We start from the raw sequence: 27763 nt of genomic DNA on the forward strand, positions 1-27763 counted from the left end.
GAGAGAAAGCGTGCCTCCCCTGCCTTGACAGAGTGCAATTAACAGCTTTGCACATCGTCAAGAGCCTGGGGTGACCTTCGACACCTCTCTCTCAGTGGAGGCTCAGGTCAGCTTGCCAGAAGTTTTCCTGTCTGCATCAGGTGAAGCTACTACTGTTCTGTCTGGCCCAGGGAGACTTAACCTCAGTGATCCACTTAATGGTCACCTTCAGTCTGGATTACTGTCATTTACTGTACATGTTGCTGCCGTTGGCCCTGACCTGGTGCAGAACGAAGCTGCACAGGTCCTTATAGGGACCCCGTGGAGGGCTCATATTCAACCTGCCTTCTAGCAGCTGCTTTGGCTACTAGTGGACTTCTGGATCAGTTTTAAGGTTCTGGTACTGACCTTTAAGTCCCTGCACAGTGTGGGCCCTGTGTACTTGAGGACTGCCTCTCCCAATATGACCCTGGAGGCCATTTTGCTCTGCTAACACCGATTTGTTGGTAATCCCAGGCCCTAAAGATGTTTGCCTGGTCTTGACCTGGTGGAATGGGTTGTCCGTTGAAATCCAGGTCCTGATGGAGCTGTCAAAGTTTCACAGGGCCTGCAAAACATCACTCTTCCGCCAGACTTATTGTTGAGGCCACGGCTGTCTACAAATTATGCAGGCCTCTCTCCTTCTCCTTGCCCCCCCCCCCTATTTTAGACCATCCCAGTCTGGCTAGCCTGCCGGAGGGCATTTAAGAGGCTGAGGGGAGGGGTACTGGTTTTAACTGTGTTTTTATTATTGTACTAGAAAGATAGCCCGCTGTAAGAGGGATACAGCGGGCGCTAGGAACTTACCCAGCATGGTGTCCCGCGGTGACGGCTGTCTGCGGCGGCTCCGTGCGCCGGGGGCGGCTGTCCGCGGCGGCGGCAGGGAGGCCCGTGGCGGCGGCGGAGGCAGGGAGGCGACGGCAGCCACGCTCCGCGCGACTGCCGGGGGCTTTGTCTGGTGGCGGCCTGACGCGGCGAGAGGCTTCGCGCCTCTCGCCGCATCAGGCTGGGAACAACTGCGAGCCGCGCTGTGTGCGGCTCGCAGTTGCTGGGGCTGAGAATCAGAGGGACCAATTGGCAGGCGCTTTGCGGCTGCCGATTGGTCCCTCTGATTGTCTGTCCGGAGGAAGGATCCAATCTGGACCCTTCCTCATCACGGACAGATCCCGCCTCATTACCCCTTAGCGAATTATTTAGTCCGCGGCGCCACAGGCGGTGTTTAGATACTGCCCCGAGACTAGGAGGGGTGGTATAGAAATGAAGTGGATAAATAAATCAGCCCACGGATTGGGCCCATGCTAGTAAACATGTTTCTGCAAACTGGGGAGTTTGCAAGTCAGATCTTGGTGTTCTGGGTGTACTTATTTGATTCTGGATATATATGCATCTATGAAATAGAACTTGCATATTAATTGATACTGCCTTTCCAGCATTTTGCTAGAGACACTTGAACACAAGTGGTACACAGTAAAAAATAATAATAAAGATTTAAAATATCAGTAAAACAGGTGAGCTGTGTCACAGGAAATTTAAAAAATTCCAGGTTTACTAACGTGTGAAATTTGTATTATTGCTTCAGGGACATGACTTTGGATCATTCTGGGATACCAGTTAGGATGATGGTATGACCTGTGCATTCTGCACTGTGCTCTTGGAATATTTTGAATTATTTGGAGGTTATTGCAAGTTTTTCTTAAGAAGGAAAGTTATCCAAATTCAGTGGCAATATACATATTTATAAGCTTTACTTCAGCTCTGTCTCTTCTCTCCTCCCCTCCCTCTTTTACTGCAGTGACCATGAAGGCGGGAATGTTAGTGCCCACACCAGCCATTTAGTGGGCAGTGCCCTTTCGGACCCTTACTTGGCTTTTGCTGCAGCCATGAATGGTCTGGCTGGGCCACTCCATGGTCTTGCAAATCAGGTAAGGCGCTCCAATTCTCAACAGTTCTGTACAGAGTGGATTTGAGAAGCTGTCCCTGTTGTTTTTAAGGCTTGTCCCATGCTGTTTGCAGGAAGTGCTGGTCTGGCTGACAAACTTGCAAAAGGAGCTGGGTGAAGATGTGTCAGATGAGAAGCTAAGAGATTTCATCTGGAATACCTTGAACTCGGGCAGGGTGAGTGGCAGCATTCAGACTTTAGATCACTAAGCAAGGATTTGAAAGCCTTCTTGAACCTTTCTTGAGAAAATGTCAAATTATAAATATGTGTAATAAACAAATTTCTGACAAACCATTCTGTTTGCAGGTGGTTCCTGGCTATGGCCATGCAGTACTAAGGAAGACTGACCCTCGCTATACTTGCCAGAGAGAATTTGCCCTCAAACACCTTCCCAAAGATCCTCTCTTCAAGTTGGTGGCTCAGCTGTACAAGATTGTCCCTAATGTGTTGCTGGAACAGGGCAAGGCCAAAAATCCTTGGCCTAATGTGGATGCACACAGTGGAGTCCTGTTACAGGTGAGTTGTTCACAACGTATCACATAATTACCTTAAAGAATGAAGTTCAAGTCCAGGGGCTCCTTTAAGAAGAAGAGTTTTCATACTCCGCTTTTCACTACCCGAAGGAGTCTCAAAGTGGCTCACAATCACCTTCCCTTCCTCTCCTCACAACAGTCACCCTATGAAGTAAGTGAGGCTGAGAGCACCCTGATATTACTGCTCAGTCAGGACAGCTCTAGCAGGACTGTGACTGGCCCCAGGTCACCCAGCTGGCTGTATGTGGAGGAGGAGAGAATCAGATCCAGCTCGCCAGATTAGAAGCAGCAGCTCTTAACCACTACACCATGCTGGCTTTTATTCAAGTTATTATTTTTCAGGTTTCTATGCTGCCCTTCCCCGAGGGCTCAGGGCACCTCACAATACAGTCAATAAAAAAAAAGATTAAAAACATCGAAATACTAAAATCCAGGTGCATATGTACTTCTTCACATCTGAAAACGTGTGCCTACACATGAAAACTTATACCTTGAATAAAACTTCATTGGTCTTAAAGGTGCTGCTGGACTCAAATTTTGTTCTGCTGCTTCAGACCAACATGACTGCCCTCCTTAATCTACATAATTACCTTGTAATCCTTTCAAACAGCCTTGTGAGGTAAACAGCTGTTACCCAAAATTGTTGGTGGAGGTAGTAGGGTTGAGAGAGTGCCTGTGGAACTCCTCTGAGAGAGGTAAGATTTGAAACTGGAATCTCCTGGATTCTGGCTCATTCTTGTAGCTGCATAGTTATACCAACAATAGAATAACTAGATAGATACAATACCAACTGATATGGGCTTTGCCCTTGGGAGGGAGAGGTTTGTTCATGTACCCATGAGCTTGCTGCTCCTGGCTGATCACACCTGTTCTTCTATAGGCAGCCATTTAAACCTGTAGGCTGGCTGGACACAGGTGTACTACTGATTGCTCAAAAGGGAGTTTGGAGAAAGAGCTGTTTTAGGAATGGTGTTGATCTCAGGCTCACATGTGCCATGCTGTCTCCCTATCTTCAGTTTCAGAGGTTTAGGTTGTGCCTGTCTTGCTACTAAAAGCAACTGTGGGCACATTCAATGGAGAAAGGGCAACTGCCTTGACTGCCTCAGTTGTCTCCCCTGCTCCTGCTCCAACATGGCTACAGTTCACATAGTTGTGCCTGAGTTTCCACAGCATCTCTTCCAGGGCTTACAGCAATACTAAGCCAGTTTATGCCCTTAGGAAGCCTGTTTTTCATATTGCCATAGAAAGGCATCATTGAGTGTTCTGGAGCGCATTCTAGGTGTGGGGCACAGGTGAAAGGGCTCTCTGGTCTTCTTGTTGCCCTGCGCAAACTGAATGCGCGCGCTGGAATGTGCCCAAATATTTGTGGCAGGAAAGATTAGCAGTTGTTCCTGGCATCCTGCTTGCGGCTTGTTTGACACTCCTAATAATCTGGTCCAGGAGCTTTGATAAGCATCTACAGAACACCGTTTTGGAAGCATGGATTGACAGAGCACAGGCAGAAGAGTGATGGAGAGCTTCCCTCTAGTGGTGGTTGCTGGGCACTACAACTGCTGATTTTGTAGTTACATGGCTGGATAGGGCTGAAATCCAAAATGGCCGTGAATCCCTTGTAGCAGAGAGCGTAACTATATTCTAAATAGAATGAAGCAAAGGATTGGATTGTACCTTTGGGGTGCCTCTTTCTTAGAAAATTGTTTTTATTCAAAACATTTATTAACCACCTTTGCAGAACTCAAGGCAGCTAACAATATTAATGTTATAAAAATACGTGTTATAAAAGTCGTAGTTTAAAAACTCAGGCTAGGACTGCCAATAATAAAAGCTAGACCAATCAAAGTTCAGTTCTAAATAAAACTGCCTTCTGAAGATCGACAGTGAGGGGGCCAGGAGTACCTCCTTGGGAAGGTTTATCTATAATTGTAGGGTTGTTATGGAAAAGGTTGTCCCTCAGGTACCACCAGATTTGTCACAGCTGTCGAAAATGCTTCCCAAACCCTGTTCCTTGATGTCGCCTTTCCCCAAGGAGGTATTTTGCAGGTTGGATTTCCAGTGGTCTTGAGCTGCCATTAGATATGGCAGTAGACAAATAAGGGGACAGAGGTAGGCAGAAGAATCGTGAAGCCTTTAGGGACACACACAGAGGAGGTATATTCTCATTGGCTGTATGTGGAATGGCCCCATCTTCCCATGGCAGCTCTCTAACTATGGACTCTTTCTCTCCACAGTACTATGGCATGAAGGAGATGAACTACTACACGGTGCTGTTTGGTGTTTCTCGAGCGCTTGGTGTTCTGTCTCAGCTGATCTGGAGCCGGGCACTTGGCTTCCCCTTAGAAAGACCCAAATCTATGAGCACAGATGGGCTGATGGTGCTTGTGGGTGCCAAGTCTGGTTAAAGCCAGGGATGTAGTAAGGGGTAGCTATTGAGGGAATGGTAGAGATGATGCAACTTCTTGGTTTTGTTCAAAAGGGCCTTGACAAGATCTTTCCTTTTGACGCATTGACCATCACATTTTCGGGTTATTTATCAGAAAAATTCAGCTGAAACTAGAAATGTATCTTCCCCCACACAACACACCCTATTACCTTTTAATACCACCTAAAGTTAGTTAAAACTCTTTTAAGTGCAGAGCCCAGGGTAGCTCTTCCCAACCTGAGTTGATGTCCTTGACTAGAGAGTGAGTTGCTTTCTAGCTCCAGCGTTAGTACTTCATTGCCCTGTGTTGTTGGACAGGAGCAGAGGATAACAATCATGTTGTATCATGTACTGCTTTTATATCAGCCGTATCACCTTTTTCCTCCACGCAGAGGAGAGATTCTGCATTCTGAACAATATCCTCTTTCTGAGACTGGTTGGAGCATTGAAAGGAGGGGAAGGGAGGACCTTGCCCTCCATTTGCTCCGTCTCCTGCTCCCTTTATGTATATCCCCCCTGCTGTAAAACAGCAGGATTTGTGCTCTTAAAGGTTGAGTAAGGCAGGCTGCAGCTCCCCAATCGCCTGTGCTGAACAGAGGAGTAAAACTCTCCTCTTCTGTAAGAGGGGCAGTACTACTCTTCCCCACAGCACATGATTATCCTAATTGGTATGGTGCCCATGCAAGACTCCATTCCCTGTTCCTTGTTGCCAAAGGCAGAATTCTGGTGAGCTTCTGCCGGGCACTCAGATCTCCCCATCCCTTTGTCTTTGGCCTAAAGGGGGAGAAGGCACAGGGTGCTTGAAGCAAGGGCTTTCCCCCCCTCTTCGTTTTGATTTCAGTGTTGGTGCTGTGGTATTGAAAGGGTGGGGTTGTCTAAATCTTAAAGAGAAGGTAACACTTTTATTTCCCACAATGGCAGCCATTACGCTACTGGGTAAGCTACAGCTTTCGAGCAGTGATGGCAAAGAATGGAACTCGTCTCCTGACATCTTTCCCTCACTAGAAAAGACTTCATACACTCCTACTTATTTTGGGTTTTTTTGTGTGTTTGTGTGAAATCCCTTGACCCCCAGAAACCACAAAAAAAGGAAAGAAACCCCACTCTTTAAGTTGAAGGCACAATATACATGGCTGTGCAAGCATCTGCATTCTGTTGCAAACTTCAGGTGGTTCTGTACAAACTGCAAAATAAATGTTTTTATTAACAAGTTCCATTATGCAAGCATCTGGTCTTTGTTCTCAGGCTGTATTTGGGTCTGTTTTTTCCCTGATGGCTCTGTTATGCCCCCCCCCCCCAATTATTATATCTGATTCCTTATGGCATTGTGTGCATGCAGAGGATTCTAAGCCTAGGATAGGGAATGGTCTCCACTGGTTTTATTGACACAATAATTTCATTTCGGGATCTTTTCTACTGCAGCTGGAACGAAGGATGGTCAACCAGTTGTCACAAATAAAGAAAATTCCAAGGCTTCCCACTGGTCTGGGTCGGGCAGTCTGAACTTCTGGGAGAATCTCCACCCTATAGTGAGGCAGGGTTTTGCCAGTCTTTGATTCATGGAGGGGAGGGACTTTTCTCTCAGGTCCCAGTCTTTGACCATGACTCAAGGTAGACAAAATGTCACTGGCTGCACTTCCATTTCAGCACCACAATTCGATTTCTAGTTTCTTCTTAGCGTGGGTTTTTTCCTCTATTTAGTTTGTCCTTTTCCTTCAATGGGACATTGACCAGGGTGTCAAAAGGAACACTTCTTTTTTATTGATTTGATTTGTAACCGCCCCTTTCTAGTAGCAATCTCAGGGCAGTTAACATCAAAACCTGTACATACATAGTTACCATCATAATCAATTAAAAACTACAGTATTTGTTGGCAGTATTTGCTGGCGTATAAGACTGCTTTTCCCCCCTGAAAAACATGCCTCCAAGTGGGGGGGTCGTCCTATACGCCAGGTGCACTTCAGTTGGGATAGACATAGCTGCCCATAGTGGCCCATAGTACTGTAATGTAACAAACTCTATATTTTGTGTGGAAATGTTGGGGGTCATCTTATACGCCGGCAAATACGGTAGTTTCCACTTTAAAAATAATAAAATGCTCTGACGAACCACCAATAGGGGTTTATTCAGTCTGAATATAAATCTCGTGTACCAGATTCCAATGGTGGGGAGGGGAGAGAAGCCATTCTGATGTTGCTGTGTGTTTGCATTGCAAAAATGCCTTCCAAGCTACCCTTGTGACCTACACCTCCCTAGTAAAGGAGGGGTCAAGAATCACCCGAAAGTTCCTCACGGTATGTGTAGTTTTCAGTTGTACCACATCAAGAGTTGCACCACATCAGGAGGCGCACTTCCTCATCTGGCCCTTTCTTTCCCAACTACTGGGCCTCCGTTTTCAGAGGGTTAAGATTCAGGTGGCTTTGTTGGAGCCACTCTGTCATGGCTCCCAGATACCTGGCCAAGACTTGGGTGGAGTATTCAACCATTCACTTATTAACAGAGAGAGGTGGGTGTCATCCACATACTGATAACACCCTAACCCATGTCCCCAGACTAGCTGTGCTAGAGGATGCATAAAGGTACTAAATAATATTGGGGAAATAATTGCACCCTACGGCAACCCACACTGGAGCTGGCAGTGCCATTACTGTTTCTCCCGGTAGTAACCCTCTGTTCTCAACCATGGAGAAAGATGATTGGCCACTGTGAAGCTGACCCTTGTTTCCCTGCGCTGGCGGGGCAGTGAACTAAAAGATCATGGTCTACTATGTCAAACACTGTTGTGAGGTCTAACAACATGAGCAGTGCTGACTGGCCTCAGTCCAGCTGTCTCTGGAGGTCATCTCTAAGAGCAACCAAGGCCATTCTCACCCCATGGCCCAGTCAGAAACCAAACTGGAATGGGTCCAGGACTAAAGCTTTAGTTGGTCCATGGCCACTTCCTCAATCACCTTCCCCAGAAACACTATATGTGGGGCAGTAGTTGGCTGGATCCTACAAATCTAGTGGGTTTTTTCCCCAATTGGAGCCAAACCACTGCCTCCTTTAAACTCCCTGGGAACATCCCTGAGGACAGAGATTTATTATTTCATGGAGAAGTTTCCCTATCCTCTCATTGCTCATTTTTGTGAGCCATGAAGGACAGGGATTTAGGGGCCAAGTAGTTGGCCTCACTGAAGCTAGCATTCTATCCATCTCAGTTTGTATTAGTCCCTGAAGCTTTCTCATGTGAAAATGGCTAAGGGACCTCCAGTTCCCTTACATATTAATAGCTGGGGGAAGGTCATGATGGAGCATCGGGGTTTTATCTGCAAAATGGCTTGTAAATGCCCCACAGCTTATAGGAAATTGAATATTGTTTGAGCACACTTATTCTAGGGTGGTGAGTGACCAAATTGGGGCCTAAATAATTGAGCTGGGTGCGAACTTGCAGATGGAATGGAAACTTGAATTCCTTCTTTGCAGTTTTCACTGCCATCTCATAGGCTGTTCTTGCTACCATTTTTCCTCCAGTTTTCCTCCAGACTTGCTCTAGCCATCTCAACCTCCACTTATTTTATTATTTCAATTTATATCCTGCCCCTCTCCATGGACTTGTAGCTCCCCAGTGTACCAAGGGCTAACTTGGGGGAGGATGTTGGTGGGCAATCGTAGCAATGGCAGCTGGGCTTGCCAGTCATCGACTAGATAGGCTAATGAGTTGCTGGGAAGCATTGGGTCCCACAGAGCATTCAGGAATCCAACAGGATCTACAAGTCCCTGCAGGCAGGCATAAATGCATCCTCTACCTTTATAGGGAGGGGTTTAGATGTGAAAGTGGGCCTTCAGGGAAAAGAGATCTGACCATGGAACAGAACTTATTGCTACCAGATCAACCCCTAGCCCTGTGCCAAAGATTAAGTCCAGGGTGGGGCCAATAACTGCAATAACCCTAGTGTCACCATGGACAACATGAGGTCTGGGTTTTGACTGAAGGCAGGTTTGTCTGTTTGGACATTGAAGTTCCCTGTCACGAACTTTCACAGGGCTGTGGCCTGGGCTAATCCAGATAAGATTCATGGATGGGCCGGGCAAACCCCAGTGTCTGAACATAAGTAGCATCTATCCATTCGTTTTCTGCCTCCAAGAACCCTTTTCAAGACACAAAATACTGGAGGCAGCTCTGGTACAGGCAAGAATCCCAGGACACCAGTGTTCAAAATGGGCATCTGCATTAGCCGTAATTGGGTCTGGCTTTGCACTAGGCGGGTGTCATTCTTCAGGCAGTGGCACCTTTTTCAACAGATTAACATGAAAAAAAACTATGTATTTTCTAGTAGATAGGAGACAGGTCCACCCTGGCAGCCACCTCATTTAGCATATCCAAGATTTTAAAAGGACCCACAAACTTATAGCTCAACTTACTTGGGAGCCTGTTTTGTAGGTTCTTTGTGGTGTAAACAAAGCCCCCTTTTCCCAAACTAGGCTTAGGGGAGCTTTCAAGATCAGACCCTTTTTTGTACAAAAAAAGGGGCTTTGTCTAACACCACCCCCCCTCCCAGGATTCCACCCACTTCTCCAGTGCAGGAGGAACAGCATCCTGCTCCTGTTAGGGGCATGAAGGCAGGGAATAGCCATAGCGCATAGCCATAGAAAACCTCTGACACTGGTGGGAGGCATTGTTGTACACATATTTGGCCAGGGGGAGCACTGAGCCTCAATCATCCTGTTGGTAATTTATGAAGCAGAGCATGTAGTGCTCTAATACCTGATTGACCCACTTGGTCTATCACTGGCCGGATGATAGGTGGAATTTAAACCTTGGCCAACCCCCACCATTGTCAACAGGGCTCTCCAAAACTCACCAGTAAATGGAATGCCCTTATTAGAGATTATCTTATCAGGGAAGGAGGTGTAGGATGTGGTGTATAAATAGCTTCACCAGCTTTTGGGCTGAGGACAACGAAGTGCAAGGCATGAAATGAGCTTGTTTTGAAAACAGATCCACCACTATCCAAATAACCGTCTTGCCATGGCTCGGTGGCAATGTGTTCATGAAGCCCAGGTTACTGGAATTGTCAGCAGACCAGCAGGTAAGTTTTAAAGAAACCAAAGTGCCCCAATGTTGTACTATCATGACACACCTCACAATCCGTTTTCAGAGCTCTTTGGAGACAAATCTTAGCACCATGGTAAAATAGTCTTCTCTGAAGATGTTTTGCTGGATGCAATCCATCTGTTGGCCAGAGCAATGACTTCAAACGTAACAGCCAGGAGAAATACTTGGTTTTGCAGTTGGGAAGTGGATCCTTCATCCCAGGCCAGAGTGTCTAGCGTACCATTCAAGGGAGCTAATCTCTTCATGGAAGGTATGGCTATCTGGTGGAAGATAAAGATAAGGGGTTCCCACAAGATAGACAGCAAGCCCAATAAACGCTTCTCTTCCTTTTGTAAACCCAATTGTGCACCAAGATTTCAAGCACCTAAGTGTTTAAAAGAAAGATGTCAGCCTTTACTTCCTTTACCAGAACATCAGGACAGAGTCCATTGGGCCTCAAAAAGAGCTCCTCAGCATGACTGTCACAGGAGTTCAGACTCACCAAAGATAGGAAGTAGTCTTCAACTTTTGCATCTCAATGAGAGACTGTAATGGGCAACAAGAGGGTCTTAGACACAACACAGTGTCAAATCACTACTCTCTGGAACCCTGTTGCCTCTCAGCAGATTTCTTCAGGTACCAAGCGGTTGTCTGCAAGCGGTTGTCTGCAAATGCACCTCCTTCTCCTTATGGCCTTACATCACCTATTGGACATTGGGCGATAAGAGACTGCCATATTTTAATCAGGTCCCCATCTCAGTTATAGGGGATGGAGGATGTACATTAAACTGGCCATGTGTATGTGTGTTGCCTGTCTTGTTTTAAAGACTTCAATTAGAAGTCCAGCTCCGGGCTGGGAGGCCAAACCATTTCTGCTGGAAATCTGAAAGCTCGCTAAAAAGTTAGCTAGTTGCACTCTTTTGATTAATACTTCTGTTAGCAAAAAATAACAGAGGGGTTTCCTCTGTCATACTGGACCCAGATAAAACAATATGGTTTCAGACTCTGTGTATTTATTGAGTCGCAAGTCAGCAGCTGGAGGCTTTGCTATCTTATCTGGCCTTTGTAATAATCTGGGCACAAACTTTATTCATTGTCTTTAAGGAAATGGGTGTGGCGGTAGTGTGGTTGTGCTTTTTAAATAAGGACAGGCATGGGTATAACCCTTCAACTTGCAAATTAAAGTTTGGCAAACAAATGTAGCTGGCTGAAGATACCCTTGGGGAGATTGCAGTTTGAAGAGGGGGACAGAGGCATAATATTATTCCTTCTACGGGCCAAACTAGATGCTGTCCACGGCTCAGACTTCACCAACATTTTGAAGGCAACCTCCCACCATGGCTTTTGAAGTGCTGAATCCCCCCAGCAGAAACTTTGGCACTAGAAAAGACTGGAGGGGGGGGGGAATCCCTCATCCCATTAAGCTGCAGGCCTGATCAGGATCAAGTCCTGATAGCATTTTAAAATTTAATTAGGCTTTAAAATGGAAGAAGGATCCATGGTTTCCGACCTATGAACACCACCATGTCCAGCATGGCAAAGCAGCTGTTGGAGAAAGGAGACTGCTAGCATATCCCTAAAGGCAGAATCAAATGAACATAAGGAGTCCGAACATAAGAACCCCAACCTCAGTTGAACTTGGGTAAGCCTTTTCTTGCCCTTAAAGAGTACTGGGCACGTACTGGAAGGAAGCCACTGCCTGAAGAATGAAGGGAGACTGCTGCAGCCCCTTCTGGAATTACGTTCCCAGAAGTCTTCCGTAAATAGGCTGGGTAGCTTGGGTTTGTGCCAGGTAGCACAGGCTGCTGCACTTTGAGAGGACAGCCTGTCAAAAGAGACAGAATATCATGGCCCAGCAAAACAGAGGCAGCTGCAGGGCACAAGCCCAATAAACCTTCAGAAAAGGATCCTTGTATCTCAAACCGTTGCCCATCTTCTTCCTGCCAAATTCTGGAAAACCAGAAAAAAAAAGTTTTTCATTACTACACTGTCTGTGTGCAAGAGCTTCAATCATGTGGTGTGGTCCCATGAAGCCTATTTTTCTGAATAAGTAGATCCTGCGGTCTGCAGCCAGCTGTTCAGATGCATGGTTATAACAGACATTCTGAAGTACACACCTGTTGAAACTTGCAGAGTCTGATTGAGCTGGCTGGCCACAGGCCTTTGCAACTCCTTTCCACAACTTAGTTCCCCTCCCTTGAATGAGCAGGGCCACTGCAGCTGTACCTCTCTGCTACCCCTCCTGACAGCACCCCAAACAGATTAGGAATTGGGCCAGCCATACATTGATGGCTGAGTACAGAATGTGTGGTTCTAAGAACATACTCTAGATCAGGGGTAGTCAACCTGTGATCCTCCAGATGTTCATGGACTACAATTCACATGAGCCCCTGCCAGCAAACACTGGCAGGGGCTCATGGGAATTGTAGTCCATGAACATCTGGAGGGCCACAGGTTGACTACCCCTGCTCTAAAAGCATCATACCATCTGCAATTCTAGCTTTAGCCGAAGCGGCACTGAAGAACCCCAATGCCATCTGCGATCCCTGCAGACGTTACTGTCCCACCACACCCCAGGGTCCTTGTAGCACCAACTTTATTGCGACCCATATGAATATTTCAGCCAAAATGACGATCTTTCCAAAAAAGCCGACAATGCACATATGCTCTTTTGCAAAGAGGTTTTTTATTGGTCTATAAAAATGCTCTTGGGATTGGTTCAGTCTTTTAACTTTTTGAGGAGATTGGCTTTGCATCTTTTTTCTCCAGCAGTAATTCCTTTTCCTAGCAAGCTGAGGTAGCAGGCACCAGGCTTAACAGCACGAGGCAGCTGGGGGACAGGTGAATGGAAGCAGGAGGCACGACAACACCTATGCCAGAACTGCTTTGATCTTGAGAACTGGGATGGGAGGCTCAGCATGGGGTGGCTTAAGTTTCAATGTGTTGAGAAAGTCAGGACACCCGGCTTACAGGAGCCAAGTACATCCGTACACCCCTCAGCCTACAATGGAAGACACCAATGGGAGCGTGCATTGCCCGGTGATAAGCAAGGTCCAGCATGAATCTCATCAAGGCAAAGCCCTTGCTGGAGAAACTGAGGCTCAGCAGAGACTGAGAAAATTCAACATAATAGGGATGGAGTTTCAACAAGCGCTTAATGAAGAACGCTTTCGCTTGTTTTATTTAACCGGAAGTAAGAGCCTCACTCTACATACGTGCACCTAACATCCAATGGGATGTTAGTCACAATTTGATAAACTTAGGTGGCCTGATGTCTCAATCTCCTTCTGTCAATCTAAAGGGGACTCAGCTGGCATCTACGTCAAAAGCCATTCATGATTCAAGGATCAAGTTTACAATAATTCAAAGTCACCCAGGGGAAAAATAGTCTCTGGAGAATTTCTACCACCCATCCTTCCACAAAACAAGAACACTGTTTTAGTATATACAAGTTTGTCTTGGTCCTTTCTTGGCAAGTGCAGAATGGTGAGATGACAACTTGCATTTAGTCAGTATCTAAGTCACTGCGCTTCCAATGGGAACAAGCAAGTTTCTAACACTCAGCTATGAAAGAAATATCCCACCAGCAGTTCAAAGCACCAAAGGTACGAACAAACTGATGACCAAAATCAGTGTCACGCCAAGCATTGGAGAACAGAATCCAACAACTTTGTGGGCCACAAGTGTGCACAGAGCCTAGCCAGAAGAATCCCTGCTATTATTACTGATGATCTAGCTCCACACACACAGAATGTGGATTTGTCCACAGCCCCTTCTGGCCCCTATGAAGGTCATTACTGGGGAGCAGCCACTTGAACCGGGAACACACACACACACTCAAAATACATCTTCCACAAGCACAGTTTCACTGCTGGAAGTGACAAAGAATCAGGTTCACCTCCTTCCCCACCCATGCAGCTATTCCTTTGCACAAGCTGTACCTCCGTGTAGGAAGCAGCCATCTTGGTGGAATGCACACAGCCAGACTCAGAAAGAGAAACCACCAAGGCAGGTGCTCAGGCAGAGAAGTAGCTGTTTATAGGCAGGGCTGGCTGCATTCCATGCTAACATGGGAGCTCATGCCCAGACAACCCCATTTCTGCATCAAGAACAGCTGAATTCAATGGCCTATATGATACCAATTAACAGTATATCACTCCCCCCCCATCCGGCACTGTTTACTCTACATTTTGCAAATAAGAGGAATATGCCCGACCTGCTGAAAGCCTGTGCATTTTCACACACATCTTCATAGCCACAAGGACTAGAAACCTGCTTCTTTAAAAAATGAAAACTTGAGACTTGCAGGAAGCTGAATTCTGCCCTCAATGCCCCACTGCCCCCCACGTAGTGCTTCTGCAGACCAGCAAGCCCAGTGTGGTCAGAGCTCGGTTGTCTTTGAATCACCAGTCTCTTGAGTTGATTAATGCATTTCTACACCCACCCAACTGCATAACCAGGCAAGACTGCTAGATAGAAGAGCTCTGCAACTACGGAAGAACTTTCATGAAGACTACATCTACATCTCATCACTACACAGCACTGGGAGAAGCTGCATCTGCTTGGATTATTTTTGTAACAATTCAGCACACAGAGCTGGTTAAAAGGATCACTCTAAGCATCCACCTGCTGACATTCATGTGTGAGGCAGGAATCTGGGGCTTCCCCAATCAAATCTCCGTTCTTCCTTCTGTGTAACTAAACCCTCCATGAGCCCATGGCATCACACTTCAACACAAAATGGGGAAAAGTGCACTGTCCAGCATTCTGTGCTAGTTAAGCAACTAGGGGTGGGTGAGGGAGAACTGCAGTTCCTCCCCCCACAATGCACCCTTAAGGTAACAAATAAGCTAGAAGGTTCCCTTCCGCATGAGTGCAGTACAGAATATGCATGTCTGCTAAGTGAATTATTTCTTCTTGGCTAATTAGAAAAAATTGTGAATAACTGCTCCTCCCAGGATGGCTTCCTCATGAGGACAAATGCTTGAAATAAACTGAGAGGGAAACTATTTGCTTACACGGACAGTCTCCTGGTCCAAATTACTGGCTTTCAAAATGTCTCTCCTTTATGCTCCACCATAGTTGAACCTATCTGTCTTATATGAAGGACAATGGCATAAACTGGGGTGAAGATTCAGAAAAGGGATGTTCTTTGCAACCAGATCTTCTTCAGCCTATGTTGGGAAAAGAATGCTACTTCTTTTTCCCCCCCTTCTAGCAGGAAGGGACGAAAGAGTGCTTTCAAATCTGAACCATCAATTGACAGGAAAACTTTCAATAAAGGATATGAACAATAGGTATGAATCCATACAGTCACGCTGATCATGGTGTAACTCTACAATGCACAAGTTGGATTTGAAAACCACCAGCAATAAGAAGGGGCTGGACATAAAAGGCAGGACAGCAGTCTTTCCACAGGGAAGTCATCAAGAGGCAACACACAAATTTAAGGTGAACTGGTAGGCATACACAAATGTTCAGCAAGAGAACAACCAGCTCCCTGTGGGAGAAAGGAAAGTCATCAGAGAAAGGTGTTGGACTGGGGGGGAAATGTCATGCTACATCACAAGTGACTGGTCAGGTATCTTCATCTGAATGGTCCACATGTTGCTTGCTTCCCAGTACCCCAAACATGGTTTTAAATCTGCAACCTAGCTGTTACACCAAGCTAGACGTTTGCTACACACAGGTTTCTGTAGCCTGCCTTTTCAACCCAAGTAGAAATCACAGGGCAAATTCCCGTCTGAGCAACAAAGAGATAAGTTGGAAGATCTCTAAGTAGGGCTGGAAATCTTGATACTGGAAGAAACCTCAGCAACCAGTGGTTTCAGTTATATTGCCAAGTCAAGCTTCTGTTGAGCCATTCATCAGACAGAACTTTTGAGCAAGTGAAAGGTTGGGAAGCAGTGCCTAAGACTTCCCTACTCCTGCTCCTCCCCACCCCAGTACTCCTTTCCTCTCTTGCCTTCCCTTTCCCAACACAGTCTCAATGGTAAACTATGACAGCATATGTATGCACTCTCATACAGAAACTCCCTCCCAACTAACCAATCTTGGAAACCAAATCATGCAGTACACTGCATGGCTCAGCCCTTGATATGGGAGCATTTGAGGAATGGCATCTCTGCCCTCTTCTGGCATCTTGCCAAAGTAGACCCCCTAACTCCACACAGCAATAACACGCAGCTATGGTTTGTGCAAAATGTGCATCTAACTTAAGTAAACTTATCTTCCTGATTAGTAGAGCGAGGCAAACTGAAGGAAAACAAAATGGGTCTCAGAGAGAGAGCTCTCCTGAAATACTTACACAGCATCAGGGGAACAGAAGGCAGTTTATGGAACGGCTAATTAGACTGACAGCAGCCATGATGGCTGTGAACGGAGCTTCATGGGACAGAATGGCAGAAACCATGGATTCCGGATGAAGCTCCTGAAGAGAATGGAGCTCCAGTCACTCACTTTCAGACAAACCCTCTGCAATACGCAGCACACAAGGCACAGCCACTCTCCTTGTACAGAAATAGCAGCCATAGTTGTGGGAAGGCAAGGCGGGGAGAGACCGTACCCCAAAATAATCGGCCCCCAAGCTACTAATGCCTTACACCCTAGCTGCTATTGGGAGCACCAGCACACAGCCATAGAGCTGATGAAATGGAAGATGCTTGCTTATACCCCAGCTCCAATACCTCTAGCTCTCAAGATAATTTGGTCAGTCTTCTTCACATGAGAGGGACATTTCTCCCTCTACCTGCCACTAGAAGCTAGGTATATTCAGGTACTTGGAATTTGGGTTTAAACAAGCCGGGAGACACAGGAAATGTCAACTTTTAAGAAAGCTCTGGTGGCCGTCGCAATGGGCTACGTGGTTTCTCCCTGCCTCCCTCCCTCCCACCCATACTGGTTCGCTTCTCACACCTCTTTTTCTAAAGGTCAGATTTTCAGCAGCCGTTTTGCGGGCGTCGTTCCACTGAGTCTCTAAGGACGCATGGGTACAAAAATTGGATGAGGAAGAGCAGCCCAGACCAGCTGCTGCATGTTGCTTGCTTGTTTTGGAGCCCCTAAGGAGCCACTACAGATCATCTCCTTTCTTCCACTCTTGTCCTTAGCAGCTGCCTGCTTCTCCTCTACTGCACTTGTGCGCTCTCTGTTTGGCTTCAAATGTTCCTGGACAGCAAGGTTATTACACAGCTGTTGCCAGCTCACTGCTCAATGAGACTGTCAGACTACTGGCATAGCCTGCTCACCCCATCTTGTATGGCCAAATTCACATGATTTAAGAGGCACAAAGAGAGATCCTGATTGCACATGAGCGCTTCCTGCTACCAGGCTCTCAAGAGACAGGGACTGGCACACGGTCCACAGCTTAAGGCAGCCATGCGAGCACATAGCACAGGGATGAATGGCAATGAGATAGAGAGGAAACCCTCAGATTGGGGATTTTAAAAAGGGGAAGCTTAAAGTAAAATGCGCTATCCAAAAAAAAAAAAAAAGGTGACCCAGCATAAGAGCACAGCCAGGCAATCAGAAGGCTGAGCGGTTGGTTGTTCCACAGGCAACACAGTAGCCCGGCTGCTTTCCTGGAACGAGTCTCCTCATTACACAAGGTCCGGTGGATAAATTAGATAGGATACTGGAAGAAACCAAATAAATAGGTAAAAGGAGATGGCTGGGTAAGCCCTTGAGTGGGCAGCCCAGCCCAAAGAGTCCGTGTCGCCTCCACAGCGGACGGGCAGCCTTCACGTCTGGTGCACCTCGTGGAACATGAGCTCTCTGGGAATGCGAGTCTCGGGACCGAAGTTCTTTCCTGCCCGCCGCTCAAAGGCTGCCACCATCTGCTTGACCACTTCATCGAAGAAAACGGTGGCCAGTTGTGAATGCAGCAAGGAGCGGAACTCAAAAGAAATCTGAGCAGAAAAGAAGAACAAGGAAGAGGATTAGACGAAGCCATGGAGGAAAAGGACACTGAGCAGCCAGGGCTGTCTCCAACACACGAATAACACCACTTCAATAGGAGAGTTCTGTTTTCCCTGAACGGGAGGAGTTTGCTGTGCCAGGATTAAGGAATCCTGCTTTCATTGGGTGGTCTATGATTAAAGTTGATGGAGAATGGGCAACTTCCCAAGAACAGCTCTGAGAAGGCTGACAGAGGACAGGGTGAGGCGCATCAGGGTTAATCCCAAAAGTAAAGTTTACATTCAAGTACCTATGAGAACTATTCCAGCAAAGCATTTCTAATGCTGTCAAAGAATGTGTCAACCGCAGGAAGTCGCTTAATGGCTCCTTGAAGTCTTGTTTGAATTTCTCTCTCCAGGCAGTGTTGGCTGGAGAATCTACAAGACGCTACCTGCATCCTGTAATGACTGATCCCCCCGCCCTGTACTGCCAAGGGAAGCACCACCTGCAAACCAGGAACGTGAAGATAACTACCTAAAAGCAAAAGTTATTTTGTAGGTCCTAAAGCATAACGTTTCATAGAATAAGCAGAGCACTATACTGCTACCATTGGCAGGGATTATTTAGGAGTGCAAGAAAAATCAGGGCTATTTCTACACTTGGTGCACACACACACGGGACAGGAGCAGCTGCTCATGTTTCCCATAGGAAATGCCCACACTTTAGCATGGAGACACAGTGTGAATCATGGCTGAGAAATACTCAACGTCATTATTTGAACATGAAATGAAGCCAGGTCAGGAGCAGTGGCTCTCCGCCTCACTAACTCTCCAACAGCCAGAGACTGAATGCAACAGGCACAATGCCTAAGAGCCTTCCTCTTGTACAGTATCACAGGAATAGAGCATTTGCTTCTTTTACTTGCTCAGTTTGTTAGAGCCAGCAAGGTGCAGTGGTTCGAATGGCAGACTAGCATCTGGGAGACTGAGGTATGCATCTCCATTCTGTCATACAAGCACTCTGAGGGGGATTATGGGCCAGTTGCTCTTTCTCAACTTAACCTACCTCACCAGGTTGTCAATGCAAGGATAAAAAAGAGAAGAATGATGCAGTGAGCTACTCTGGGTCCCTTCTGGGGGGAGGGAAGGGGAACAAGGTGTGACTATCCCAATAAACAAATGCATTTTCTGCCACCTGAGCGATCCCAGCTTCCATCTCTTCAGTCAGGCCACAAGCCCATACACAAATATAATCCTTTATCATCATAAGAGGGCCAAGCCCCATCCTTATTAGCACAGCCTGATGAACCTGTCACGCAATGCAGGATGTGCTGGCTGGCAGCCTTTCAGACATGGGTACTTACTGAGAAATCCACCGTGCATGTGCGAGGGTAGCCAGGAATGCCAGGGCTGAAACGCCAGCTAGTCTCCAGATGGTTGAATAGTTTTCCATCAGTGCAGACCGCCTATGGGAAAGAACAGAGGCAGCATCAGAGGATGACATTCCTAACAAGGCCTATCCTGATTCTGCAGGACCACCAGGGCTCATTGGAACACGAAGGCCAACTCAGCCTCCAAGTGCCAATCATGGTTCAAAAGAACTTGAAGTGCCAGGGAATTCAGAGACAGAAACAGACTAAGGCGCACCTTCACCATATGAGGCCGCACCAGCGTCACTATTGATGTGTAACGTTCCACGACGGGAGGGAATCCAACTTCCAGTTGGGCCTTTGCGTGGCCTGTGCGCTTAGAGACCACCACTGATTTCTTGCACCAAGGGACAAAGTCCTTGTATTCATCTACATTGGACACTACATCATACATTTCCTGCATGGAGTACCTGCAAGTAAGAAAAGAAGGAATTCAGAAGCGATGCAACACTTCCAGAGATATCAGTTTAAGTGCATCTAGTAGGAAACTCAAGCCACCATCTAACTGAAGTGGCCTCCTCAGGCCTCAACAAGGTAAGTATTTTCTACCTTTAAGTAGGATTGTCTCCCACTTATCAAGAAATAACTTGTTCATGCTGTAACTGACCCTCTGCAATCCCAAAATAGCGTCCTTTTGTATACGTTATGACCTCTGAGAAAAGCAAGGTGACAGATACTCAGCTGAGTTGCACAAGTCAAACTAACACATCGTGCAACTTCCCTGTAAGCACCCCATTCATCTTCCTGTGAAACAAGCCTGCTCACCCAATGATCCTCCTTTCTGAATATTCCTTCCGTTTGTTGGTGAAAGGCCCCGTAAAGTTGATGAACGTCCGGCTGTGCTGGGCACTGAGATCCCAATCAAGGTTGCCAATAGCATGGCTAGCTCGGATCATCAGAATCCCACAGGATGGTATGTACCTGAAACTAAAAATCCCTTGGAATTAGGCTTGGAAATGCACTTCACGTTAACAGAGATTAAACATAAAAGGACTGCACTTCAGTACGAACATTAACAAAAACAAAACAAAGTAAACAAAACAAAAACAAAAAAACAAAGAATTTTAACAGCTCTTTTCTTTATTCACCAATGTATTTCAAAGAAGCATGACCTAGAGCTCTCTTATGTACTCCTATTATGTACTAGAGGGAAATGCAAACTCCTCTCACGCATCATCTCCACAGGGATATCAATTGGAAAGACTGATCCTGGGCAAATCACCCTCCAAGGACAGTGGCCCTTGTTCTTCTTGAGGCTCCTTCACCATCCCTAAACCCTACAATTATCTCTCAGACTTGTAAGTGTGTCCGTCTCTGCATGTTTGTGGAAATGCATAACCCATCCATCAAAGCAAAAAATAAGGGTGATAAGGCAGACCAACAAATGTCACTCATGGGATTCAATCCATCAGGAAGTTCTCCTGCAAAAGACCACAGAGATCACTGATAACTACATAACAGTGCTACCAGGGCTATGGCAGGTCCTACTTCAGTGAAACTTGAACTTCCTGTGGACTGTGCATGATGTTTGTTTATGGTCGCCTTTCTTACTGGGACATAAGACAGGTTACAAGGATATAAAACAATGTAACCACACAGCATAAAATAAACCATGAACAAAATAGAACTAGGATTACAGAATTAAAGAACAAAGTGAGCTAAAAGAAGCCATATTATATCAGGGTGTCATTCAGATTACTTCCCACATGCATAGGATAATGCACATCTTGGACTAGTTCTGTACCAACATATCTTGTGCTTGGATTGCAAGTTGTTGTTGTTAGGTGTAAAGTCATGTCCAACCCATCGCGACCCCATGGACAATGATCCTCCAGGCCTTCCTGTCCTCTACCATTCCCCGGAGTCCATTTAAGTTTGCACCTACTGCTTCAGTGACTCCATCCAGCCACCTCATTCTCTGTCGTCCCCTTCTTCTTTTGCCCTCAATCGCTCCCAGCATTAGGCTCTTCTCCAGGGAGTCCGTACTTTCTGCCAAAGCAAGCATGCAATGCTTGGGTCCCTAGCCTATTAAACTAGGGTTACCACATGCTTTGTTTTTCTTTAATACTTGTCCTCTTTTTTGATCTTTTAAAAAAACTGATGAAAACATCTTCGTTTTGGATTGGAAGGTTAAGAATATAACTAGTTAGTAGCATCGATGACTGCTTAAATGGTAGGAGGTACTTTAAATGAGATTTACCATAGTGATTACTTATTTGAAGTTGTCAGTTGGGAAATATAAACACTTCCATAAGCAGTAGGGTGGTTTCCTCTCCACAGGTTGCTCAAAATTGCATGGGAGGAAGCATCAGAGAAAGTCTGACAAGTCCCTGTACACTTCCTTCTGCACTGGCTTGGCACACAGCTCTTGACTGACTTACAGTTGCTGCTAAGCCCTCCCCGCTGTGCCTGGTGAGTTCTTGCTTCAGCCAATGAATGCTTGGAATACCGAGTTGGAAGCCCTTCCAGGGAAGGCAGAGTGAGCTCTCTGGCCTGAGAAGAGGAATAGGAAAGAATGGCACTTCTGCAAGACTGACAAAGCTGCAGGCTGCTTTCATTCCCAATCCTGTCTTGTCCATGAACACAAGTAAGCAGTTGGCTGCCCCTTTGCAATATTGGGGGAGAAGGAAAAGGTGTCCACAGTTGCTAGCAGACTATATAGCGTAAGGGTCGGTCGCGATGGGTCGGACATATAGTGTAAGGGGACCACAGCTGGCCAAGTTCTTCTTGCCCTTAGCCAAGGGGCACAAACCCGACTGCCAGAAGCAGAAGAAAACCAAAGAAAGTGTCCCAGTTCTGTCCATCTTTCAGCATCCACTGTATGGGCATGTGCTACACCAGACAGTCTTGCTGCTGAGGCAGATGTACCCTAGTAAACAGCAAGGGTAGGGAGCAATCCAAGATTACAAAAAAAGAGGGATGCATTTGGCTGTTATGAAATAGGCAATTTTTATGTACTAAATGCAATTTGACCCAGAGTTGCCCATTCAGTATGGGGAGGTTATAGCATGTTCAGGGACAAAGGGACTCTGGGAAGAATGGCCAGATACTGGAATAGCTGCCCTGACAGGTTAGCTGGGACATATTTGTCTTGGGGTAGTGCCAAGCAATCTCAGGTGTTCGAGACTAGGACACTTACATAAGAAAATTAAGTCACAGGAAATCCAATGCACCACTTCAGGAACAGGCCTTTTAAAACCCAAGGTGGCAAGAACTTGAGAGCTATCAGTAGATTAGCCCTTCAAAGCTCATTGCCTATAAGGAGACAATGGTTGTATGCTGCAGACTCCCACCATTCTCCTCTTCCCCTCCCCTGCCCAGTTCTAGATACAAGTAGACTTATATCACAGTCTAAAGCCATGCCTCAGATTATATATGTGACCCGTCAGAACTTTACCATTGGATCTTTGCCACAATGATGAAACCTCCCTGGCTGGTGCCCTTGGTGGCTCAAGCTCAAAAGACTGGCACAGCTAAGGATAAATACTGCCGTGAGGTTGGCCAACACCTTGAACAGCAGAAACCCTAGGAGAGGGGAGCATAAGGCCTTAGTAGCAGCACAGGTTCCCAAGGATTGTCAGAACAGCTACCAAGGCTGAAAGTAGGGTTTATGGGGGAAACGATCAGGCCTGAGACCTCCCGTGACAGCACTTCATCAAATCTCTCTGGTAAAACACAGGGATCTTTTTCCCCCAACAATATATAAGAAAAATCACTTTAAAAGTCACAGAAACATGACACTGATATCTACCCCCAAGCTTTGTTCAATACCTATACACACACACAGTTAGAAGGTACCTCCAGGGTCATCTAGTCCAACCCCCCTGCAGAATTTAGGAAATGGACACATTTCTCTCAGAACTCAGAAGAGGAATGTTTAGTACTGTTTACTTAGTCTTTACCATCATTCTGTACCCTGAGCAAGCATCTCCAATTTACTCAAGATCAAAAAGGGCATCTGCCCTAATCAGAGAGGAGGACAAACGGAATGCCATGGTAGCTTTTAGCTGAACTGATAAAGCATAGTGCAGGGCTACCCTTGAAGCTGCTCCAAAAACATCAACTGGTCAAGGATGTGGTTGCATGGGAACTTACCAGGACCTGACTGAGGCCCATATACAAGCTGTCCTCATCCAGCTGCACTGGCGCCAGATTGAAAAGCAGATCAGGTTCAAGGTTTTAGTTCTCACCTTCAAAGTCCTAAATGGTCCAAGACCATAGTATCTACGGGACCACTTGCCTAACACAAAGTTAGATCACTGGACCATCTAGCCCAGTCTATCTTCTCTGTCAGGAAGCAATTCTGAGATCTCAGGCAGAAACAAGATATTCCCTCCAACCATAGCTGCCAGAAGTCTTCTACCTGGAAATTCCAGAATTAACATGATACTTTCTGCATGCAAAGCATGTGTTCTAACAGTGAACTCATGGATGAAACCAGGCTCTTAACTACTATACCAGCTTAGGGAAGGACTCACATTCAAGCACCACTCTCGTTCCATAACGACATGAGAAAACATCTTTGCAGAGCATCAGCTGCCTAATGCTCCTCCATGTTGGAGAACTGTGATACCTCCCACTGGAGTTCCAAGTATGTTCAGGTCATGCATTTGAGGACAAAACTAGACATGCTTGTTTTTAAAGAATGGGATCTAGGTTCCTGAAGCATCACAGCAGCTGAAGGGGGTGCTTTTTTAAGAATAAAGGAGAGCCCATTTGGCCTCATAATGCTGCTGCATAAGGAGGAAGGACTCCTGCCCCTGAGCTGTTTTCTGAGAACAAATTGGGAAGAAGTCCCATTTTACCCATGGAAAAAATGGCTTCAGTGAGTGTGGAGGGGGGGGGGAACCAGGAGGCCTTCCTCCCCAACAACAGTCTTTTGAGCACAAATGACCTCCGCTTTATGTTTCAAAAGCTATCCCCATTTGCATCCTGTGAAACTAAGTCATTATGCTATAGCAATGCATAATTGTGGCACTTCCGACAGTATGATTGGAGCACAGCTATAAGACGTAGTGTATGTTTTACATATACATCAGCATGCATCTTGGGAGCCACTTCCTCAAACCCAATTGTATTTGCATTAGGAGAAACACTTAAAAAAAAACTTGCAATACATACAGTGCAGAGAAAGTGTTGTGGTATCCAGACAGTTCTCTCCACTTGCAGAAGCACTGAGACTACAGTGGTACATTAATTTTTTATTTGCATACCTGCTGTTTAACAATGCATTTTATACAATTATATTCAACTGCAGCAAATAGTACATGATGGTGCAAGACCGGTGACAAAAGCAGGCCTACTACTTGCACAATAGTCCTTTTATTCATGGAATACCACCAAACTGGAGATTACTACTATCCACTTTTCATTGGACACATGCCAGTATATGCTTTTTGATCAGAAATGTAATTCAGAAGTTGAGGGGGGAAAAGCCCTATTGGAAGCTGTCCAAAAGTCATTGGTCTAGAATCCAATCAGGGAGCCAAAATAAGTTCTGAAAGTTGTGTCACCAGCCCTTCTACCACACTGCAACTCTTTGAGGCTCCTTGAGCATTAACAAATCATGTCTGATTACTGAAGAAACAGGCACCACCAACCAACTCAAACCATCAAGAGTGCAGAATGTTTCGTTTCTGTTTGATCTGAGAACTTGGTTTTGCTGCTGCAATAGCCAACAGAGATCTAGAAAGATTTATGAAGCCTGAAGAACATTCACAGCATTTTAAAATAAAAATTATGAGTCTGACAACTGTCAGCTGCTCAGTTCTCTCGTTTCCATATCCACTTACAGCTTTAAAGAGATTATACTGTTACAATAAAGAACTGTTCTAAATTGCTATTAAATTATATGGGGCATATCTACCAATATTAAAAGATACAATTCTCTTAGGCATTCACATCTCCAAAGCTCAACTAAGAGATTCCTATACAATTGAATGGTGTGAGCTGCTTCTATGAACATGGGGTAGTCAAACGGCGGCCCTCCCCTGCCAGGGCTCATGGGAATTGTAGTCCATGGACATCTGGAGGGCCGCCGTTTGACTACCCCTGTACACCATCAGAGTTTGTGTGTGTGGGAGAGAACACTATGCTTTTTCAGGTCCATTAATGTGTATTCAAAATCGCCAGTGTACAAATCAAGAACTGAGAGAGAGAAATCGCATGTACATTTTTGGAAAATGCTGTCAAGTCGCAACCCAATAGGGTTTTTAAGGCAAAAGATGTTTAGAGGTTGCCTGCCTCTGCTTTCTAATCTCCGCCTTTCTTAGTAGTTTCCCATCTAAATACTAATACTAACCAGGGCTGAGCCAGCTTTACTCCCAAGATCAGGCTATCCTGTGCAAAATTATGGTTTACAAATACATTCCCTAGTGATGGTGATGGATAGCAATTGTGCTGTGCTATTGAAGAAGCATTTTAAAAGCATTAAGAGTGGCAAGGGGGAGCAGAGTGTCTTTCTTCCAAGGTGGCCTAAGGCTGAAACACAGCAACATGGATTGGGAAGGATGCTCCATACATGTTTCCTGTTTGCTGTTCTGCAGAGCCCTCTTGCTGGGCCCTGTGTACGAAAGATATGCATTTGCACTACATCACTGTAGTGTAGGAAACAAGATTCTTTACCAAGTCCACCACAAAAGTGGAGGCCCTTCCTTGTGCATATGAAGTAATCTAGGATACACACCTCCATGTAAACGAATGAGTTTCCCTGCAAGAACCTATTCAAGGGAATCCACTGTAACTTGTGGGCCGGCACCCACAGGATCCTGCGCCACGAAGGCCCCAAAGAGCCTCACCAACCAAGCCAGCTGCCTTCCCTCACACCTATCTCCTCATCCACAACCCTCCTTCCGGCCCTTCCCGAGCGCCAGCCCTGGGCTCCAGCCAGCAAGCCTCAACAGCCGAAGAGTATCCATCTTAACCTCCGTCTCTCCTTCCTTTTACAAGGCCTTTCCCTTGGCTTCTCCCACAGGCCTCCACAGGACAGAAGAGAGCAGTTCCCCCCCCCCAACTCCTCCAAACGGCCCCATTTAATGAAAAGCGAAGCCAGAAGAAGCCAGCGTGTTTCCAGAGCGACCTTTCCGCGCTCCAAGCTCCCTGCGGGGGGCTGCCGGCCGCCCCTCAGCCTTGTTTCCAATCCCCGCTTGCCTCCCTTCTCTTCCCCCCGTCTGACGGGCGCCTTTTCCGTCTCTGCCTCTCCCCCTCCCTTCTCGGCTTCCCCGCTGTAAGCGCTGCCGGAGCCGGAGACCTCCTCCCCCCCCCCGCGCCGCCCGGTCCTTCCCGGAAACAGCCTCCTTTTCCTCTGGGGCCGGGAGGCCGCGTCGGCTCTTGCCGTTCCCGCGAAGGCACCGGAGTGTGGTCAGGAGCCCGAGGCGGCGCCCTTGGCCGTGCCCCGTCTGGCCTCGCTCATCCCGCCAGCCCCACCTGTCGCTGCCCCTCCGTCTGCCCGCCGCTCACCTGCCGGCCGGGGGCGCCCTCAGCCGCAGCCCTCCCCGCGCTCCCCGTTGCAGAACTTCCCGGAGCCGGCGGGCCGCCATGAAGGGGGGGGGGGACCCGGAGGAAGCGCCCAACTCCCGGCCTCCTCTTCAGTGCTGCCCGCGACCAGACAGACGCCGGTCCCGGCCTCCCCGACCCCTGACCCCGCCGACGTCACCGCACCGTCACAGACGTCCCGGCGGGACAGGACGCCTGAGGCCGGAGGGAGCGGGTGGCCGCGATGCGCCATGGGACTTGTAGTCCGCGGGCCTCCGTCGAGAGAAAAGTGGGAATTGTAATTCCTGGTATCGCTGAAGCCGCTTTAAGGCGGTTGGCTCTTCAGGGCGACCATGGGAGGGGTTGCGATTGCCTTAGCACAGGGGTAGTCAAACTGCGGCCCTCCAGATGTCCATGGACTACAGTTCCCAGGAGCCCCTGCCAGCGAATGCTGGCAGGGGCTTCTGGGAATTGTAGTCCATGGACATCTGGAGGGCCGCAGTTTGACTACCCCTGCTAGCAGATAGAGCGTCACCTGCTTTCCAAGTGACAGACTATAAAACGGACAAGGCAGCTTTGCATCAGGGGCAGCGTTAGCGGTCTTTGCAAAGCCTGGGCCTTTCCAGTGTAGGTTGACGCGGGGGTGGGTCCCCGTGTTGGTCTGAAGCAACAAAACATTGGAATCCAGTGGCATCTGGAAGGGCAACAGATTTGTATAAGCTTTCATGTGCAGGCACGCTTCCTCAGGTACCTTGAAATGGAAGTTACCGGTCTGTATACATGCAGCACATTAGCATGCAACATAATTAAGATGTTTAACAGATGCGAGGCCCAAACAGGAATAACAAGCTTAGCTTATATAGTCACCTTTGTTTGGATTTAATTATAAAGGGAAACAGCGGAGCAAATAAGTATATCAAAATTGGATTTAGATGTGTAAATGTACCCTTAATTGTAGAATGCTGAGAGTAACTGAGACTCT

At 46.8% G+C, this 27763-nt stretch overlaps 2 protein-coding genes across 3 annotated transcripts in view; one reads left to right on the forward strand and one right to left on the reverse strand.

Annotated features, from left to right (window-relative positions):
* The window catches only part of CS (citrate synthase), a 36982-nt gene extending 30859 nt beyond the window's left edge, over positions 1 to 6123 (forward strand). For both annotated transcript variants that reach the window (XM_077328554.1, XM_077328555.1), the window contains exons 8-11: positions 1811 to 1940; positions 2032 to 2133; positions 2264 to 2473; positions 4719 to 6123. In XM_077328554.1, the coding sequence (XP_077184669.1) occupies positions 1811 to 1940; positions 2032 to 2133; positions 2264 to 2473; positions 4719 to 4889 (613 nt within the window). In that variant the 3' untranslated portion in view covers positions 4890 to 6123. The remainder of the gene's footprint in view (positions 1 to 1810; positions 1941 to 2031; positions 2134 to 2263; positions 2474 to 4718) is intronic.
* Positions 6124 to 12653: 6530 nt separating this feature from the next.
* COQ10A (coenzyme Q10A) lies at positions 12654 to 26963 on the reverse strand. The gene is made up of 5 exons (XM_077328556.1): positions 26767 to 26963; positions 20074 to 20235; positions 19526 to 19718; positions 19243 to 19344; positions 12654 to 17890 (listed from the first exon to the last, which is right to left on the reverse strand). The coding sequence occupies exons 1-5, from the start codon at positions 26844 to 26846 to the stop codon at positions 17723 to 17725; spliced, it is 705 nt and encodes a 234-aa protein (XP_077184671.1). The 5' UTR covers positions 26847 to 26963; the 3' UTR covers positions 12654 to 17722.
* Positions 26964 to 27763: the final 800 nt, after the last annotated feature.

The sequence above is a fragment of the Paroedura picta genome, chromosome 3 (genome assembly GCF_049243985.1).
Source record: "Paroedura picta isolate Pp20150507F chromosome 3, Ppicta_v3.0, whole genome shotgun sequence".
NCBI lineage: Eukaryota > Metazoa > Chordata > Lepidosauria > Squamata > Gekkonidae > Paroedura > Paroedura picta.